The following is a 22,557-nucleotide window of genomic DNA, read 5'->3' on the forward strand; positions in this document are numbered from 1 at the left end:
TCAAATGTTGTTTCTCACAGAGATGTGAATGATAAAAGGGCAACTTTTATTTCCTGGATGCTTTGCGTTCTGCACACTTTTGTGCCTCAGATTTTGGCCAAATATCAATTCACACCCACTACTGTATGAGACACAGCTTGTAGATTATTGTAAACCAGAGATGTTTAAAAGAATACTGAACTAAAAAAAAATCTGTTTTATAAACCATATACTGATGATTCTATTTTAAAGTTTGTCAAAGATTAAAAAAAGTTATCTTCATCCAAAAGCTGTAACCATCTGATTATTGTTCTTTAATCTTAAAGAAAAGATACAGCATTGCAATGCTGTGTGAAAGTAAAAAAAAACTAATACAGATTTGTATACTATTCATATATATAATATTTAAATTTGTATATATTATAGTAAATATATATATATAATTCACTATAATAATAATAATGTGTGCATTGTCATTAAGATATCATGATTTGGTATTGTGATACATTTTGCGTGGAGGTTGTGTGGTGATGACATGGGTGAAGTCACATGCATTTTGGTGAGTCACCATAAATCTATGCCAACCTGCTAAATTGCATTCCTTCAGATTAGATTTAGATTTATTTTCTTCATTATCATCATACAAACATACAATGAAATGATGGACTTGTCAACATATACAGTTAAAGAATAATCAAATGCATATTACAAACGAAGGCCAAATTGCATGTAAATGAAATAAAGTGCTCATAATGTTATTGCACATACATGGTAAATGAATTAAGGTGCTCATAATGTTCTTGCACATAAATAGTTCTAGCATGTCAAGGATGTATTGTAGTTGGAGGGTGTATTTTCAAAGTTCAGTTTGGTGACAGCTTTAGGATTAAAACTGTTCATGAATCTTGTGGTGCGTGCATTGAGTACCGTTTTCCAGACGGCAACAGTTCAAACAAATGATGGGCAGGGTGATATGAGTCCTTCAGAATGTTGTGTGTTTTCTGCAGGCAACGGGAGGTAAATATATCATCCAGAGCAGGTAACTTGGTTTGTGATGTTCTGTGCAGTATTGATGACTCTATGTAAGGCCTTTTGATCAGCTGCAGAGCTGCCTCCATACCAAACCAAACCAGCATGCCATGATCGTGATTTTAACGGTCAAAGACTGTAAAAATGCTACAGTGAAGTCTCCTTATTATATACGGTAAACAACTGTGATAGATCTAAGGGTACATTTAATGTAATTTTACTGTAAAATACCGTTAAATTTACAGTTTTTGGAAGTGAAAAAGAACAAGTCATTGTATAATTTACAGTGAAAAACCGTAAATTGACATTCCCACAATTCCCTGTGTGACACTTCACATTTGATGTATTTATGTTGAAATAACTGTTTCTTCATAGTTTTGTTAGTTTTTTCTAATTAGTTATGACATTAGGGTTTTATGTTACATTTAATGTTGTTAATTTAATGTTTATTGCATTTAGAAAATTTCATGTGTGTTACCATGATGGTGTTTAGTGTTTGTGTGAATGACATTGTGCAGCTTCTATATATAAGTATTAGTATTCTTGTGAAAGAGCTGCTTGTGATGAGCTATACTTCATCATGTGATTTCCATCACCATTGTGATTGGTGGTTGTCAGTGTATACCTGTAGTACAAAACAGATATTAATACTTCAATAGGTCAGTAAATTAACATTATATCAGATAATTAAATTCGGTTTATTACTGTAATTTTAAGTAAAGTCTGTAAAATCTAAAATGCTGCTACTGTACACTCTCAGAAAAAAAGGTACAAAAGCTGTCACTGGGACAGTACCCTTCAAAAGGGTTCTAATATGTACCATTTAGGTACTAATATGTTACACGTTTGGTACCAATATGTACCTTTGAGGGACTAATATGCACTCTTTAGGTACAAAGGTGTACCTTTTGAAAAGGTACCGCCACAGTGACAGCTTTTGTACCTTTTTTTCTGAGAGTGTATTTTTTACGGTAAATTTCTGGGGTGTAAATACACAAAGGCTGCAAATATACATAAGAGCTGATGAGGGACAGGCGTAGGTGATTAGTAGTCATGAAACCAAATGAGAGTAACTATGGAAACAAACAAGGTTGACAATAAAACAAGGGAAAATGGGAACTAAACACAGGAAAAGAACACAGAAACAATAGGAACATAAAATACACTTCAGCACAAAAGTCCTTTATACAACAAGGGACCACAAGACTGGGATCATGGCAGTATTCATTCAGTGAATAAAGGAAATATATCTGATGCAGAGATCAGCTTATGTTACAGAAATAAAGTAAGTTTATTAGAGTGAATGTGGTGCATCTGTATAAAAAAAGTCCCTTCAATTGTGGTTTGCCAGTCTCAAATGTCGGTTCTCACAGAGATGTGAATGATAAAAGGGAAACTTTTATTTCCTGGATGCTTTGTGTTCTGCACACTTTTGTGCCTCAGATTTTGGCCAAATATCAATTCACACCCAATACTGTATGAGACACAGCTTGTAGATTATTGTAAACCAGAGATGTTTAAAAGAATACTGAACTAAAAAAAAAATCTGTTTTATAAACCATATACTGATGATTCTATTTTAACGTTTCTGTCAAAGAAAAGAGTTATTTCATCTTCATAAAAAAGCCGCAAACATCTGATTATTGTTATTTTATCTTAAAGAAAAGATATAGCATTGCAATGCTGTGTGAAAGTAAAAAAAAAACTAACACACATTCTAAACTATATTTTGTACACTATTCAGATACTTTATATATATTTATATTTTAATATATTGTAGTAAAAAATATATATATATATATATATATATATATATAAAATTCACTATAATAATAACATGTATGTGTGAATTGCCATTCAAATATCATGATTCTACTTGGTATTGTGATACATTTTGCACCAATCCATTAAGGTGAAAGTGTCTGAGGTGAAAAGGAAGAACTGGTCGTGGAGGTTGTGTGGTGATGACATGGGTGAAGTCACATGCATTCTGGGCAATCACCATAAATCTATGCCAACCTGCTAAATTGCATTCCTTCAGTAGTTTTGGTTAAGTTAATGTTATTCAAGTTCAAGTCATCCCATTATGTGTTGAGATGAACAAGGAAATGAGTACAATGGTGCTAAATATAAAACATAATATGATTAGAACAAATATGTAGTGCAAAAGGAAATAGGGAAGTAAGAAATGCAAAAAAGACTGTGAAGGAATTTAATTAATCATAACTAACATTTATTTTTCTTGCTGGATCAACAATTGTATGCTTTTGCAAACTAAACGTCCCCAGCACTTGGGCCAAAGTTACAGTGTCTGAGAATTAAAAGAAGAAACAAACCTAGATAGTTAAACATTTAACCTCACGACTTGATACCTCAAGGGGAAGTAATCAAGAAATCCAGATTTGCTTTTACCTAGTAACAGAAAGGTTTGCTGAATTATACATATGAAGAACCAATCATATTGTAGAAAATTGATGTAATGAATCATGTCACCTCGGCCATGCTACAATTCTATAAAATTCGATAAAAACTCTCTGAAATTGGTCTGAGATCCACCCGGCCATTATTAAAGCATATTCGAAGGCATTGACTGAGTCTGTCTGATTACTGCTGAATCAGGCTAGACACTAGAGATCTTATTTTCATTCCTAAGTGATAGTTTCTGAAGTGGAACACTAGAGACTTTATTCCCAAGTGATAGTGTTGGGGCGAGATGTCGTCCGACTTGAAGCAGGTGTCAAATGGAGATGCCTAGTATAAATTTGTAGGTGTCGAATAGGAGACTCCCCCATTTAGCTTAAGTGAGGTGCATAGGGAGACATTCACAGAAATGTGTATCAAGATACATGTAGTCATGATGAATTGAATGTTTTGGGGACTTTTTCACATGTTTGCAAGTTGCATGTTTTATGAGCAACTAATCGTCATGCAAATGTCAGTGCAATACATTTTACAATAGCCTACAGATTTATGTTTTCTTCTTTTGTATATTGATGTGTTAAATAAGATGTCAACAAGAGTGTTTATGTGTTCTATTGTTTGTTATCATTTATTTTCACACCCACACACTAGTTTTACCCATGAAATATGGCAAATCTTGAAATTTTATTATTTCAGAAATTCACTTTGACGTGATCATGTGTACACTAACACTCACTTCAATACTTTTCAATAGAGATGTACAATCATTCAAAAGCTTTTTTACATTTGTGTTTTCTTTATTCAACAAAGCAAATGATTAGTTCAAGGAAAATACAGGAAAATGTATATGATTACATTGCAACAGGTGCTGATTTATTTTAATAAAATCATGTAATAAATCCTGTCAGTGAAGGCTATCTTTAATAAGAGAATGCTTATCCCAGAATCTAATCAATATGAAAGATTTTTATCATAAAAAGAAACACCTTTCACCTATGTGTATAGCAAACTGTCTTAATCATTACAGAACTGTATCCATAAAATGATCATGACAATCTTTAAAAGTGTAAGAAGATGAGAGGGATGATGGAAAATGCGAGAGCAAAGGAAAATGGGAGGAGGTAGATCGAGCCTCCATCTCCGACAGAAAGAATAAGGGGGAATGGGACAAATCCAGGCATGCTGCTGTTGGTGTAATAGCTGATCCAGTCCTGATATTCAGACACTCTGACATATACTGTAGGATATTCAGGTAGACCACATCCTATAGAGTACACCGCAATTCCGGACTGGATCCACCTGGAGCCCTGTCTACTGACCAGTGGACTTCCAGCGTCTCCCTGCAAAGACATATCGACAACGGATACAGACATGAATGTGAGATACAGTGTGAAAAATCATAATTTGGTGGTAAGAATTCCCTTTATATACAGTGAAATACTAATAAATCTAACAGGACATTTAATTTGACAGGTTTTGGAAGCGAAAAATTCAAGTTATCTTATCATTTATTGACATTCCAACGTGTGACGGCTTACATTTGATGATTTTTCATTGAAACAACTGTTTCGTCTTTTCTTAGATATTAGTACTTCAATAGATTGGTTTATTAAAAAAAAAAAGATTACCCCCAGCAAAACCTATATATGTTGTTACTGTTATTATTGTTGTATCTTACAGTAAAAGTTCCTGCAACCACAGCTATGATGGTTGACAAATGGATAAAGATCTAGGTTGATAATTTAGTAGAGTGACCCAGATGATGAGACAACATTTAGGTCTCAAACATTGGTTTTGGATAAAAAGTGCCTGATAAAATGTCTTACAGCACATGGGGCTTTGCCGCCCTCATTTAAAAATCCGGCACACATCAAGTTGTCTGTAATGATGCCTCCATTGGCAACATCACATTCAAAGTTGTTCACAACAGGGGTCTCCACCTCCTGCAGAATGTCAGGAAACTGCATTTCTGTCACAAAATAAATATATTGATTAGTGGAAACATCATAAAATGCTTCATCATTTCTAGTAAATTTTTGTGACACCTTGAATGGGTGTGATGTTCCTCACCTTCGGAACTGATCGTGCCCCATCCAGTGACCCAACTCTCTGTACCATCAACAAATATACTACCAGCAGCAGCCAGACAGACTGGTTTAATGTAATCAGAGAAAGTCACAGGTGAAGACAGCTGGAGCAGTGCTAGATCACGGTCAAGACTGTTATATTTAGGATGTTTGATGACTTTAATCACTGTCCTGTTTGTCTCATGTGGGTTTGGGCCATTTTGGGTCAGACGTCCCAAGTAGACCACGATGTCAGATACGGGGACGCTGTAAATACAAGACTGATTTAATTACACTATATGAATCCACAGATATAGACTATATGATCACTTGAAAAAAAATAAATAAATAAAAATTTAAACATGGGCACTCCATACCCTATGAAGCTGCTAGCTGCAGACAAAACCCATTTTTCATTGATTAGACTCCCACTGCAGTAATAGCCTCCTAAGGACACACTCTGAATGCTGGCTTGCCACGGCCAAGACCCTGCCGTCGCATTTCGCCCTCCAATAATCTTGGTGTTGAGGGGAACTTGGCCACATACTTATGAGAGAAAAGATAATATGAGAATTCTCTGTTTGCTCAAAAAAGTGCAACACATTTAAAACAAAACATTCTGTGTGACATGAGTTTGAATTAACAACTTACCATCCAATTGACCCAGGCAGCCTATATATATATATAAAAAAAAATCAAGACTTAGTTCTTTGTTAAAGTCCTGTTGATCTACATTTTCAGATCAGTCAAAATTGGCTAAGCAATTGAAATGGAGATCCAAAAATTGAACAACGTTTGCGCTGGTAGAGCTGATAAACTGGTTTAGTCTTAGTTTTGTTTGTAGTTTTGTCTTATGCATCAACTTTGTTGATGTTCACGCAATTCAAATGAAGTGAACTCTTATAAAACAGAAAACAAGATTCATGTGAATATTTTTGGATCCCTGCCATACAGGAGGAAACACTTACAGAGTTGATAAACTGACAAATTGTAAATAGAAAAAAGATTATACATTCACAAAAAGGATTTTTAGAGTCAGCGACAATTGTAATTGTTAACGGTAAAAGTAGTAGTAGTTGTCTTTAACAAACAATTTACATTTCACGTATATTTAACCAGGAACTAGATGCACCGATATGAACATTTTGGTTGATACCGATAATTCTTTATATTTGAAAGCCGATAACCGATATATTGTCCGATAAATCTAAATCCAAAAGTTTATATAATTTTTAAGGGCCTGATTTAAAAAACAAAGTCTCACTATTAAAAGCTATGTCCCAAGCACACAATTATAATGTTCTCATTGTCATTTTATGTAGCCTATACGACATGTTGCACTTAACTGTTTTTTTTCCTTTTTTCAATCAGATTTCAAGCAATTCAAAACCATCATGGTGAACATGCATCTGAAGTGTCTCAGCCGAAGGAAATAATCCATATTTAAATGTTTTAACATTTTATAGATTTAGATATTAACCAAGGCTATTCAACAGTTAAAAAAAAAAGAAAATTAAATGATTTATTTATCCAAATATTTTAAATATTATCACTTCACATTTTTCGTCTATTATTCTATGACTTATTATTTTGTTACTTTATTATTTATCATCTTTTTTCTTGAATTGTGTTGCTATTTTCACATATGTTTGTGCGAGTTACGAGTTAAGACTTTATTAATACGTATTCAATTTTATTTCAGTCAATTATTTAAAAGTAAACATAAATAATTGAACAAAAGCAAATTATTTAAGTACCTGCTATGTTGAGAAGTATGGCCCCAGCCACACTGAAGACTGTGTTAAAATGCATACTTCTGTTCTGGTCTGTGTTGTGAATGCTGTTTCTTCTACTGTCAAGTCTCTATTGACCTGTGAAGAAGAAGTACTCCTGCAGGAGTTTTCTTGCCTCCACCCAAACTGATATTTTCCCCCCTATTGGCAGTTGATGGTATAGTGTACAGTAGGGAGATTGAAACATATAACTTTATTACTATCAGTCATTTTAGGATTTTTGATCAAATAGAAGACTTACAGTAGCCTATATACTGGGTATAAAATGAATTTTTTATTGTCATATTATAACATCATACCATGTTTTATGAACAAAAAAGTTTTTTTTTACTATGTTACTATAAATTGTTACTATGAAAATGTTGTCAGCGGCCCTGAGAGTGAAAGATGCGGTTAAAAACCCTTTAAAAGTTTTTTTTTAAAGAAATTGGACATGTTTTAGCCTCTTTGTTCCACTCACTGTGCTGATTTTATTTGTCTTTCCTGTATAAAATAGCACAGTTGCGCAGCGTGTTGGGCTCCTATGTTTTTCCTCATTAGATTATTCAAATTTCAACGTAGTCAGGTGAGATCTGGTGAACGAGAACTATTGAAAACAGGCTATTAAAATGAAACAACCTAAAATACTATTAGGAGTAAAGATGGAAACTGACTTTATTTCAAGTCGTTACAAGTGACAGTGCAGTTAATTAGAGCACCTTAACCCCTATTTCTCACATTCTTGGGAAAGTATAAGCCCTATGTCATATCTCAAAAGCAGGAGCACGTTTACAACACACATTATTTCTGCTTCTCTCATTTTCTTCACAAAGAAGAAAGATAAATTACAGGTAAATTCAGTTTCATGCTGCAGCAACAAATTGGGCTCTAGTAAAATACTCTATACCTGTATAATACAATGGCATGTTAAAGGTAGAGAAAAGATACCGAAATGAAAAGGGAACAACTACAAATGTTAGGCTACATTGAATTCACAGGCAGTAAAGTAATCTACTCATACTATAAGCAAATACACATTTAAATAACTAAAGCACAAGCCTAAAAAGGAAATATAGCAAGCATGAAAATAAACACATTTAGGCCAAACTTAAGGCATACAAAATAATCTTTAAATATCAAACAAAGGGACTTTACATGGTCAATTATGCACACGCAGGAAAAACAGATTGAAAGGAGTAAAACTCATAGTCCTCTGCACGTACAGCCACATGCAACAATAAGGAAGAAGCTGTGGGCACAGGTGCAGCTAATAAAGCCTGTGAGAGAGTTCTGATTGGCTTGAGATTGGGTGGGTGGAGCTTGGGGCTAACAGGGAAATTACCAAGCTAAGAGGAGTGCATTCAATACATAATGTACCGCTTAATACAGCATCTGTTTGTACAATAATAAAGTTCAACATAAGCCTATATTATCAATGAAGTGGTCTACGTTTCCCCTCCTTGAACTGCCACCTTACCGTGGTGGAGGGGTTTGAGTACCCGAAGGATATATGCCCCTGGTAGGGTCTCCCAAGGCAAACAGGTCCTAGGTGACGGGTCAGACTAAGAGCAGTTCATTAACCCTTTATGAAGAAATTTAAAATGAGGGCCGTGACGTCGCCCGGCATTGCGCAGCCGGGGCACCACCCTGGAGCCAGGCCTGGGGTTGGGGCTCGTACGCGAGTGCCTGGTGGCTGGGCCTCCCCCGTGGGAGCGACGTGGAGCCGCCCTCCCGTGGGCTCACCACCGGAAGGTGGGACCGTAAGGGGCCGGTGCAAAGTGGATCGGGCGGCAGTCGAAGGCTGGAGCCTCGACAACCCGATCCCTGGACACGGAAACTAGCTCTATAGGGACGTGGAACGTCACCTCGCTAGCGGGGAAGGAGCCTGAGATTGTGCGTGAGGTTGAGAGGTACCGACTAGAGATAGCCGAGCACGGCTTGGGCTCTGGAACCACACTCCTTGAGAGAGGATGGACTCTTTACCACTCTGGAGTTGCCCATGGTGAGAGGTGGCGGGCTGGTGTGGGTTTGCTTATAGCCCCCCAGTTCAGCCACCATGTGTGGGAGTTCACCCCGGTGAACGAGAGGGTCGTTTCCCTGTGCCTCCGGGTCGGGGATAGGTCTCTCACTGTCGTGTGCGCCTACGGGCCGAACGGCAGTGCAGAGTACCCGGCCCTCTTGGGGTCTCTGGAGGGGTGCTGGAAAGTGCTCCGAATGGGGACTACGTCGCTCTACTGGGGGACTTCAACGCCCACGTGGGCTGCGACAGTGACACCTGGAGGGGCGTGATTGGGAGGAACAGCCCGCCCTGATCTGAACCCAAGCGGCGTTCTGTTATTGGACTTCTGTGCTAGTTACAGCTTGTCCATAACGAACACCATGTTCAAGCATAAGGTTGTCCATCAGTGCACGTGGCACCAGTACACCCTAGGCCAGAGGTATGATCGACTTTGTGGTCGCTCCATCTGACCTCTGGCCGTATGTCTCAAGCACCTCATGGCTCAAAACACATAATGTTACAATATGAACACAAACAACAGGGCGTTTTTACACCCGCAGTTTAGTTCGGAACGGGGCACGGTTCGCATGAAAAATTGGTAATGTGAAAGCTGCCATGAGGACCTGGGAGCGCACCGAGGTACCGAACCCGAGACTACCTCGAGGAGGTGGTCTGAGTTACGTTTCACTAGAACCGTGCTACGATTCACGTGACTGTGTAAGTAACATGGACTCGGGTGCGCAATTGTTCAGAAAAAAAAAGTAAAATAAAATACACAGTTGACCCGCGTTCTGTTGTCTATCATGCGGCGTGCGCATTTGTGATGACGTAAGATGCACGCAAATGCACCAGGGTTAGATAGAATCAAGTTGAGTGTAAAAGCAGTTATAGTGTGAATGTAGCATATGCTCGTTGTTTTGGTTAAGCAAGAACTGTAAAAGACAGCTGTCTAAAACTCTGCATAGCATGAAAAGTTCTGATGACATAGGATGTCTGCGCGAGCAGGGTGCACGGAGGTATGAAAATACGTCCCTTTGAGCAGGACATTGTATCCTACCTGTGATTGAACATTTTATGGTCCCACACCTTCCACAGACAATACATATACATACATTTAGACCACATAACTTAGTGATTGCAATCAGGATGTGAAGAGACTTTCAACCAGCAAAACAAAAAATGTTTCTGGAACAAATACCTACCCTGCCTGTAATTATTTATAAATCACATTTTCAAACATTTTCTTTTATTTTTATTCATCTTTTTATTCATCTTTGAATGGTTGTCAATGGAGGCTCTGATAGACGGACAAAGGATAGACAAAGGTTAGTGGCTATAAAGTTTACAGCTTCTGCTATTTAATCACATGACCTTAGGCTATTCATAAAATACAAGCAGAACAAATTTCTATGTAAATTGTACTTAAATCCATTTGTGCATAAATCGTTGTAATCAATTACATGGGACAGTTTACGTAATGCTTTTTCGTTCTCTCTTTCTCTCTCTCATACACAGAAATTGGTTCTTCTTTTGTTTGCGTATGGCACATGGGTGAAAACCAACACATTATCATTGCCAAGTTAATGCTATGGGATTTACACATATGGTATTCATTTACTTAACGGAATAATGTTTTGGCTCATTTCCTTGTAATGGTAAATAAATACATTTATTTATTAATTTATAATATATATATATATATAAAAAATCAGTTTTTCTTTGAGATCCCAAATATTTAAAGGGTTAGTTCACCCAAAAATTCATTCCAAGCTCGCAAGACTTTCGTTCATTTTCGGAACACAAATGAAGATCTTTTTGATGAAATATGAGCGCTTTCTGTCCGTCCATTGACAGCTACACAACATTGGCACACATTGACACTTTGACGCTTCAAAAAGTTCATAAAGAGATCGTAAAATTAATCCACATGAATTTAGAGACACGATCACTTTATACGCTGTACAGATTTAAATTAAGGTTTTATTCACATATAAATAATCATCAACTCACACATCGGTTGTGGTAAACGGATGCTCAAGAATGTCTGCTTGACGTGCGAGAACCAATGAGGTTCATTCTCTTGTCTTACGCAGCACGTTTGAGCTTCTACAAGAACCAATGAGGTTCATTCTTGTGTGTTACTCAAATATCTAAATGTGATTTTTTTTTCGTGTACCATTTGATATAACCGAAGCTATGAATAATGTGGTGACAATAATCCCAGAATTCATTCGTATGGATCTTCCATACGATTCATTTCACAGTTCCCCAGATACAATTTATAGGCCCCTTTTAAGATTCTACTGTGATCGGATCACGATCGAGTCTCACTTGACCACATTAAATGTCAGGTGTAGATGCAATGCGTTTTCATTATCCGGATTCAGCTAACGTAATATGTAATAAGACTAAACTGTGAATAATGATAAACATCACTTTGATAGAGTGAGCCGTTAAAGCAAATTGTTGCTGGTTCTTTCTTTTTTGTCTTGCGATAAGATAAAACATTTCTTTCAATGTTTTTTTTTTCGGCTCAAACTCTTAACCGGTTAGCCCTCTTGGCTCCTAAAAATGCATGTGCAGAATGACCTATAGACTAAAACTGTAAGTACATAACTAACAACAAATGTTTTTGTTTCCCCCTTTTGTTTTAAAATGCCATTGTGATTATGGTATGATGTATTTAGTAAATATATTTACAGAACTCTTACAATTAATATTAGTGCTTTGAAGCACCCAAAATATCCACTGGGTGGCACTATATAATTGTTTTTGACAAAATAAAGGACCGGTGGAGGCCTATTGTCTCAACAAAGGTATAGGCATGTTTAGTGGAGTTGCAGAAATATTGTAGATAAAGGAACAGTACATTTTTATGAGGGATTTCAATGAAAATCTGTCATTATTTACTCACCCTTATGTCATGCCAAACACGTATGACTCTCTTCTGTGGAAGGCAAATGGAGAAATGAACTATAATTAGTGAACAAATTGTCACACTTGTAACAGGCTCTTAAATCATAAAACAAATTTGGGTACATACAAAGAAAACCACAGATTAACAGTATCACAATGAAACAAAGCGATATCAAACTAATTTAAGCATGCCGATCATTATGTGCATTATTGAGGTAATTTTTTAAAAATTCAGTTCTGTTAGAAACCCAAACAGTTAGGCATTGTCCAGCACATTTCTGTGATATACTGTTGTAAATACAGTGTGTTTATGTGTGCACTGTTGTGTATAGTCTCAGATATGCAGGCTGACATTGCTAAAAAAGAAAAAAAAAAGAAAGCAGTGATCAAAGCCAAGAGGAGTAAGACAGTGGATATGTGGAAGCGCTTGCTTTCTGGTGTCCATGATTACATTTCATGCATGGAAGAAGAAAACCACTAAAATAATTTCTGATACAGGGGAATCAGTCACTCAGCTAATTCAAAGTGTAATTTTTTTTTTTATTATTCACACATTAATACATTTCTTGTGTTAGTAATATATTTCCTACCATTTGCATTACTGGCAAAAATGCTTTTATCATGCATTTGATCTAAATTAATACAATTTATATTACAAAAAGGGATCTGAATGGTCTCTTTTGCTTTACTGAGAGCAATACTAAAGCTGCATGAACTCAACAAGTTTGTGTAAAACCTGATGATCTTGTTCTCCAGCATGATTTAAGATGATCCAAAGAGCATCTTGAGTGTCATGATCTGTGCCATGTGAAATGTGAACTGAAATTGTTTTTCGTCATTTTCCATCATAATGTTTCAATTTGAATTTTCATTGACTTTTCATTTCCAGGTTTAAATTAGATTTTGAATCCCCAATTAACAGACTTTTGGACCCACCGTATCCACCTTATTTTTTCACGTAAAAGCGGGCCGCAGCCATTTCTAAATTGAATGTGTCTGGCTTCTGGTCTCATCCGTTTCCAGTTCATTTGGTTAAGCAAGTGACTATAGATAGTCTTTTTTAGCTTGTTATTCTGCTTAATATTGCAAACTGTATTTCTAATATTTTAATTCTAAACACACTGGTTTGTAGCGCAAATAGTTTTACCGTTTACTGAACTTTGTTATAATTAGTTATTTACCTTTAGCAGCAAATTAATCAGAAGTCTCACACATTCACAGAAAATAGCTAACCATTTTTGGTTCCTCATGAATAAATTGTTCATAAATTGAACATTTTTCTCTTAGTGAGAAGAACATTTCAACAATCTGAAGCATGTGTCCAGTCCTGCTCCTGGAGGGTCACTGACCTGCAGAGTTCAGCTCCAACCCCAATGAAACACACCTGGACCAGATAACCAAGGTCTTCAGGCACAACTTCCAGGCAAACGTATTGGGGCAAGTTGGAGCCAAACTCTGCAGGACGTTGGCCCTCGAGGAGCAAGTTTGGACACCCCTGATCTAAAGAACTTTTTTCACTATATGAAGAACCTTTTGGGGAAAGGAAAGGTTCCATAGATGATAAAGGTTCTTCATGGAACCATTGATGTCAATAAAAAAACCTTTATTTTAAGAGTGTAGGGGTCCATTGTTGAACCAGTGAGTGCTTTCACTGCAGCAAACTTTTAGAGGCACGAGTTTTAATGAAAGCGCTGCATATTTCCTTCAGTGTGCTCCCACTCTCCTGTTATCTCACTCATTTCAATGCTCCTCTCCCACGACGATCACACCCACCCCACAGTAACACCTCAAACACTGTAATTAATCAAGACGCGTGCCGTAATCAGGAGGAAGAGCGGCTATTTTTAAAAGCCCTGTCACTGCGGGCGCATCGAGAAACAAGATGAGAGAAAGAGAGAGAGAGAAAACAAGACAGATTCATTTATTATGAGTGCATTTGGCTCTGAGATATCAAGTAAAACATTTAGCTCGATGTCTTCCATCTGAGCTGCTTATATCTTCACATCAACTCTATTAAATCTGTTCAAGTCTGGAAGAGAAAAAAAAATCAATGAAACTAAGGTGGTGATAAGAGGAATTTAGATACATGAGCTTTTTCTTCCGCTTTGTCTCTCTCTTTATCTCATTTCATGATGTTCTATATAGACAATCTTCACTCTTTCACAAACACAATTGCCTCAAGACTATAAAGCAGTGTTTTTCAAGTGGTATCTTGCAATAGTTACCTTAAAGATACTTATACTTGATCTACTTGATACTTATACTTGGATGATTGAGTTCATAGACTTAAATTAAAATCTTTCAATTAAGCAAATTTTTTAGGTTAATATTTTTTTGTATTCGTTACCCAACTCAAAACCATTGCCTTTTTATCACACAAAAAAATTTCCTTAAAATCAAATGCAAAAATAACAATGTAATGACAATGAAACTGACCACAATAATTAGTATGGTGTTAATTACTATTTTACAGCCAAAACAGCATCAGTTCATCTTGGGAATGACAGATAGAAGTCCTTCACAGTGGCCAGAGGGATTTTGAGCCATTCCTCTTCCAGAACAGTGGCACTATGTGATGAGGAAAAAGTTTTCTGACTTGCTCCTCCAAAATACCCCAAAGTGGCTCAAAAATATTCAGATCTGGTGACAGTGCAGGCCATGGTTCAACTTCACTTTCATGTTCATCAAACCATTTCAGTCACAAGTCTTGCTGTGTGTATTGGTGCATTATCATGCCGGCACACGGCACCCCCTTCAGGGTATGTTTGAACCATTAGATGCACTTATTCCTCCAGAATGGTTCTGAAGTACTTGGCAGTGATGCCCCCATCAAGCGCAGTAGGGAATGCCATGATATTGCAGCTCAAACATCACTGATCCACCCCCTGTGTTTCACTCTGGCCTCGCAACACTCTTTGGGGGTTCTCTACACTGCAGAGTGTGAAGGATGTGGAAAAGACAGTGAAGGTGGACCCATCAGAGAACAATACATGTTTCCCATTGTCAACAGCCCAAGATTTGCACTGTTTGCACCAAGGAAACCAACATTTGGCATTGGCTCGAGTGACCAAAGGTTTGGCTATAGCAGCCTGACCATTAATATTGAGCTCCTGACGAACAGTTTTGCTGGAAAGAGGAGTTAATTCTTCAGTGAGTTGGGCAGCTGTGGTTTTATGGTTTCTGGATTCAATCCGGGTTAATACCTGGACATCCCTTTCAGACTGCTTCCTCTAGAGTCAACAGTTACTCCTGTTGAATGTGGTTTGTCCTACGACCTACGTGGTGGTATGCTGATATTACCCGAATACCATAGCTCTCTATACACCACAAAGACTTGCTGTCCTGGTCACAGATGAGCCAGCGAGTCCATGAATCCACTATGTTATGTGGATTGCAATATTTAAAGTAGAGCTGTGCTACGGCTAATTCAACCTTCACACTCTGCTCTTACTGATGGAATGTAAAGTCACCGAAGGTTGGCCACCAAGCCGCGCATATATATAGACGTGAAACCTCCAACACTATATTGGCTAGTGTTTCAGTTTCATTGTCCAACCCCTGTACAGTCTTTACAGTTTAAGTGATTGTTTTCACTTGCATTTTAAGAATTTCATGCATTCCGCAGCCATTAATTCATCCCACTAAACACATTTGGGGTTGTTTCTGTATTCATGTTAAATGTTATCTCTGGGCTGTAATTTCTTTCACCTTGCGTGTAGTTTTGTTCTTGGTTTTCAAGGATGAGAGCATGACCTGTCCATATGAACAGATTTGTGCCATAATACTGTAGTGTTTGATTACAAACATGACTTTTGACATCCACAACAAAAGATAGGAAGTGCTTTACGGCCATATATTAAATATATAAATATACATTTATATTTAAACCAGTGCTATTTTAGTATTGCTATTATAGTATTTCTTAATATTTTGAATTTGCTTTTATTTTTACATTTTCAGGTTTAGTCATTTCAGTACATCAATTTAATTTAATTTAATTTAATTTCAGTTAGTTGCCAGGGCAACATTTCCAATTTTTGTTTCAGTTTTTCATCTAATAGTTTTATTTAGCAAGTGCCAGGTGTTCCAGCAGGATCTTCTGTTAGAGACTGATGACAACGTTATTCACTAAAACACTGTTATCATTTAGTGTCAGTCTGTTTAAGTCTCTATAACGCTAGACTGGGTATTCTGATAGATCAATGCAAGTCAATGGCAGTGGTTTATCAATGGTGGTATTGTTTAGTAAGCTATAGTTTCATGTCCAAATGTCAACTAATTATTATAAAATGTGATCATATCTTTCTTTATCATAATCTGTAAAAATAAAATACCAAATTGTCTTATTTAATAACATAATATTCTGAGTGATTTAAAAGTCCAGACCATAAGTGCCGAGATCTAAACTGGTTGATGTTTTATAACAGAAGATGACTAGCCATCATTCACTTAGTGTCAGTGACTTTTTGACACCGACATCTCTCTCTCTTACACACACACACCCTGCGGCATGTGCCCAACTATACGGTCATTATCTCTTTTGGTTGCTATGGTAACCCTAACCTGCGATCGCAGGCTTTAGGTGGTGATGACTGTGTGTGTGTGTGTGTGTGTGTGTGTGTGTGTGTGTGCGCATGCACTTAAGGTATGTTGGTATTGGAATATTGAATTCATTTGCAGTAACTATTTTTAAAAGTAATGATGTCACTCATGTGCCTTCAAACTGTGACAACCCACAAACCTTGCATGTATAAACATACAAATGCACACACATAATCCACAATCATTATATGAGTTTCATCCAGTACAGAATGCTGTCAGTGAATGTGCTGTTTTCACTTGAACACACACTTTCTAAAGCAGTCAGTTGTGGCTGACATTGATTCAATGTTCTTCTGAGTCTTTGTAAAGTCCAAAACTGAAAAAGCATTTTTTATTTTTTTATTTTGCAGATATGGTCAGTGTTGATTGATTTATTAGAAATAACAAGGATTGAATTCATCCATGACTCTATTTGACCACCTTTCATACTCCATCACCTATATCTGAGTTTTGTGGTCCAAGTTGGCAAGCTACTGTAAATCCTCTAAGCATGTTTTTTGGCTGGTTGCTTCACATTTTGTTCTGCCGAACTGATGTTGGCCTGGTGCACACTGAACGATTTATAATAGTCCTTTACTGTTGCTGGTCAGAGTGTAAAAACATGATCCCTGCTATAAGCCATGTCACTAAACACGATACAGTTCACAAAGACGGTGAGTAGCTAATATATTACCCAGACCCACTACATACATAAAAAGGATAGCTCTGTATAGTTCATACATGAAATTTCCGAAAAAGATAATAAATACATAACAATAGAATGAATAAAATACGAAAACATAATAAATATACACAGCAGCGCTTCACACGCTAATTTGCATAATACCGCCCGCGATATAGTGGGAGAACGAGTACCGTAATTATCCCAGTATTCACACATACGGATTCCACCACACTTCTCTCCAAAATGCTCACGTTTTAGAAACATGAGACACATTTTTTATTTTATTTGTGGCGCTCTGACTCTTTAGTAATGCTTAATTGCTTAGGCCTATATTAGGCATTTTGCATGACAGAAAATGTGCTGTCAAAAATAAAATACCAAATATTATAATCTCTATGGTAATATCGACTTCACATAGGCTATCTGGATTGCCTCATGTCTGTCATAAGGTTGCGAAATCTCGTTAGAGTCATAATCATATAGCAATGCTATTTTTGGGTAGGCCTAATTGAAACAAGAACAGATGTTAAGCTGTGGTAGAAATGGCATCCAAACACCATCTTTCTAGAGCTGAAAAAAGGAAGAAGAGAATGACTGAGGAAGAAAGACAAGCATTAATGTAACAATGCCCATGATCGCAGACAGACATGGAAAAATTGGGCCACATTCAGCGTGTTAAGAATTATCTACCCATACATTTTGTATAGATTTTTACCTTCTGATGAAGTTATCGTAGTTGGTTAAATAAAGGCGGGCCATCTCCATCAAGCCTATAGGTGAAGTGTAGGTTGTAAAGAGCACGCAAAATGGCCATTTTACCCCTTTTGATATGATAATTATGCAATTAATTGACGTTAACTGTCTCTTTCTGCAATCAACTGAGAATAAAATTGTCGTCTCATGTGCTTTCTCTTCCCTCGTAAAATTGTTATGACAGTTTTTTACTCCAGTGGGGCCAATTTTCATGATCTTGCCTATAGGGCCCCACAACACCACAGGCCAGCACTGTGTATGGCAGTCAAGACGCGTTAAAAACGGACACGTGCAAGAAGACTCGTCCTAGTTTTACATCATCTATCCGTGACATGTTCAGTGACTGAGCTGCATTTACATGCGGGATAGAAATGGTGGCTAGCAAACAAAAACAATCTCTAGCAATCATTTTGATCATGGCCTGTCTAGAAAAGAAAACGAAGACTATGTGTGTGGAGCAAGTGTTTTCTTGTAGTTGACACACTAATTGCTCCATTAGGCTCGGCGCTCCTATTGGTTTTTGATTTTACGGTTGTCGTGACAGAAGCCACACTGCAGGACTGTGTGTCAAATCTTCTGACACTGCCAGAATTTCATCGAAGGTAAAATTTGTTTGCAATGGTGATTAATTGGCTGTCAGCGAACGTGTCAAACTATAGCGATCAAAGACCAGATCAAAGATCTGAGGAATCTTTTCGGATTCACAAAATTTGCCTCAGACGGCCAAATCGTGGCCAAGATTGTACAGTGTGAACCCGGCTTAAGACATCAGGTCCCAGTAAAGGACCTTTTTTTGGGAACACTGTCTTCCGTTGTCTGCTTAGAGAGACTTTACTGTGCCTGATAGAGAATATTCAGAGTACTCAAATGATGGAGTCACTGCCAGTGACTGGTTTTCAGTAGTTAAAGGTTTAGACAATAAATCGCATCGGTTTTGGATGGACTAAAAGTGAGCTTTATTGTCTTGGATATGCCTAGTGCCCTTACAGCACAAGCTGGAAGCTTTTTAATGTTCTGCTGTTTGCCATAAGCACCGGATCATTGACACAATATGGCTTAAGTACGTAAAATGGCTCAAGTACCTAAAATTCTTGAGGTTAAGCATATCCAGGGTCACTTCACTTAGTAGCAGTAATGAACCGATGAAGAGCCCTCTGCCTGTCTAAATTGCCCCACTATCTAAGGAACCCATTAGTCCTGATTCTTTGAGCACTCAAACTAGAGAAGTAAAATGCTCTTTTGTACCCTGTTAACCATGATAAATTCCTTTGACTGTTCAATAGCATGAAGAGCTCTTGATACACATCACACAAGATTAACCTGCCAGCCTTTTTGTTCTCCTTCACATTTTACAAACATGCAAAAACAGAGAGAACCAACAAAATATTAATAACTGATTACGTTGTAGTAAACATATGATTTTTTCTGTGAGCTTTTAGTTTTTCTATGCTTTTTTGCATAGTAAAACAAAACTTTTTTTGTCAGATGAGTAACTTAAAATTTTGTTTTGTTCTTCCATCATATTTAAATACAGTGGGGAGAACAAGTATTTGATACACTGCCGATTTTGCAGGTTTTCCTACTTACAAAGCATGTAGAGGTCTGTCATTTTTATCATAGGTACACTTCAACTGTGAGAGACGGAATCTAAAACTAAAATCCAGAAAATCACATTGTATGATTTTTAAATAATTAATTTGCAGTTTATTGCATGACATAAGTATTTGATCACCTACCAACCAGTAAGAATTCCGGCTCTCACAGATCTGTTAGTTTTTCTTTAAGAAGCCCTCCTGTTCTCCACTCATTACCTGTATTAACTGCACCTGTTTGAACTCGTTACCTGTATAAAAGACACCTGTCCACACACTCAATCAAACAGACGCCAACCTCTCCACAATGGCCAAGACCAGAGAGCTGTGTAAGAGCATTCTGTTGTGTATGTCCTTAGTTTTGGGTTCCCTGTGTTCCTTTGTCCTTTTCCCGTTTCTCTTGTGTTGTCATGGTTACTAATGTCATTAGTTCCTTTAGTTCAGCTGTGTTACATTAATTACCTCTTTTGTCAGCATACTTAAGTTCAGCCTTTTCCTGTATTTAGTGTCCGGTCTTGTTTGCGTTAGCTTGTGTATGCAACTCCCTTTTGTCCTGTTTTATTCTGTGGATTACCATTAAAGACTCATGTTTTGAACTTTTTCCTTCTTCATTGTCTGTCTGTGCGACACATGCTGACATCACTACTGTATAGTGCGTATCAGTCAGATCATGATGCTTTAAGGCAGACTCACTCTGTGAGGAGATCCTCTTACTGCAGAGTTCAAACTTGCTCAGCACAAACGTCAAACACAAGATTTCTACCGTCTGCATTAATTGTTCCTGCTTCTTTTTTTTTTGTCACCTTTCAGCCCTCTTCTGGGAGTACACATCACACACTCGCTTTATGTGGTCAAAGATCAGTTTCTCCACCAGAGCTCAATCCAAACATGCATTATGTGTTATTAGCCTATGCTGACCCCCCAGATCGGGTCTGGAGCTCTGCAGATCTATTAGGCATTTCTTTCTAAACACAAAAGTGCATGAACGAAAGTGGAGTCACAGGTGAGTAATGGAGATTATTGAGGAAGTATTGTCAGGAGAACAGAGGCGCAAACACCTGCCCGCACACAATGGTGCAGATCAAGCCTGTGTACTGTGCCTTATCCCTGTACCTCTCTATCTCAAACATAATTCCACAATTCCAGCACACTAAGCAGTAACTAAGCAACAGACCAGAGAGGGGAAGAGGAAAAAACTGAGACGCACAGAAGGGATGGGGTGACATTGGGTCCAGTGGTCTCTGCGGTTTCTTTAGCATTGATCTAATCAGGCCGGTCTAACTTTTTTTTTAAGCACTCGTTATTTCCCCAATTATTGTTATCTCACAATAGGTGCTGTTGTGTCTGATAGTTTAGGATAGGATAGAGGATGTCTCATCCAGAAATAGGCTGGTTGAGTAATTAATAGGAAAGACCGGGGCTAGTTGTCACACTTTTTTACTCCATTGAACACGTTACTGTTCAAAATTTGGTGTCAGTAAAACTTTTCTCTAAAGATGCATTTATTTGATCAATAAAACAACATAAACAGTATTATTGCACAATATTACAATTTACAATAAGTGTCTTCTATTTAAATATGATTTTAAATGTAATTTATTTCTGTGATCAAAGCTGAATTTTCGGTATCATTACTCCAAGTCTTCAGTGTCACATGATCCTTCAGAAATGACCCTGGATCACAAAACCAGTCATAAGTCGCACAGGTATATTTGTGGCAATAGCCAACAATACATTGTACGGGTCAAAATGATTGATTTTTCTTTTTTGCCAAAAATTATTAGGATATTAAGTAAAGATCATGTTCCATGAAGATATTTGTATATTTTCTACCATAAATATATAAAACATTTATTTTTGTGAGTGAATGCAGCACAATCGCAAACTTTTAAGTAACTTTAAAGGCGAAAACTTTAAAGGCGATTTTCTCAATGTTTCGCAAAACGTTTTTGCACCCTCAGATTTTCAAATAGTTTTTGATTGATTACAAAAAAACATTTTATTAAAAAATTGGTTTTGTGGTCCAGGGTCACATATGATAATTTGCTGCTCAAAAAACATTTCTTATCATTATCAATGCTGACAATGTGTTATTTTGGTATTAAAAAGTTATTTCGAACATTTCTGCTATTGTTGCACAGAAAACAAAGACACTCATTAAAACTTTTTTTTAATAAAAAATACTGAAAAATTCATTTAAAATAATATTAATATTTGTAATAAAAATGTTATATAAAAAAAGTAAAAAATAAACATAAAACAGCACAAAAAAAAAACTTAATTTTTTAATAAACTCCTTTTTCAGACAACATAGTTAAAATTTTCCGTTAAAATTTACCTTCATCATTTACTAGTTGTCCTCTCCTTTGCAACGTCTCTGTATTCATGCTTCTTTGCAGCAATACTGTATACTGGATAGAGAAAGGAAAGTGAATTAATGATTATATTAATTATATTACTTCATATGATGTGAGTTGATGATTGGAGATGTCTTTGGTGTCTTAGAACACTCTGAAAACCCTTCCAGCCTCCGTTCATGACACTAAATTAACTCTGTGTTAGACATATAATTCAGTTCCAAGCACCGAGTCATTTCTGTTTCTTTAGCATCAAATCATGTCACCAGCAAGTGGCGTTTGATCTAATTACTAAACTCCATTTCCTTGCTGAGTGCATTTCATAACATCAAACCAATATCCTCCTGCTAGAACAATTTTATGCAAAAAAAACCCCAAAAAACAAAAACCCTGCAATGTTTTAAATG

General features: G+C 36.9%; 1 protein-coding gene across 1 annotated transcript; it reads right to left on the minus strand.

Annotated features, from left to right (window-relative positions):
- Positions 1–4,033: 4,033 nt before the first annotated feature.
- Positions 4,034–22,162, minus strand: LOC311300055 (trypsin II-P29-like). Its single transcript, XM_084424137.1, has 7 exons — positions 22,132–22,162; positions 7,253–7,366; positions 6,147–6,167; positions 5,873–6,041; positions 5,500–5,762; positions 5,256–5,398; positions 4,034–4,769 (listed from the first exon to the last, which is right to left on the minus strand). The coding sequence occupies exons 2-7, from the start codon at positions 7,305–7,307 to the stop codon at positions 4,488–4,490; spliced, it is 933 nt and encodes a 310-aa protein (XP_084280263.1). The 5' UTR covers positions 7,308–7,366; positions 22,132–22,162; the 3' UTR covers positions 4,034–4,487.
- Positions 22,163–22,557: the final 395 nt, after the last annotated feature.

This window comes from Rutilus rutilus (genome assembly GCF_951802725.1).
Source record: "Rutilus rutilus genome assembly, chromosome: 1".
Classification (NCBI taxonomy): domain Eukaryota; kingdom Metazoa; phylum Chordata; class Actinopteri; order Cypriniformes; family Leuciscidae; genus Rutilus; species Rutilus rutilus.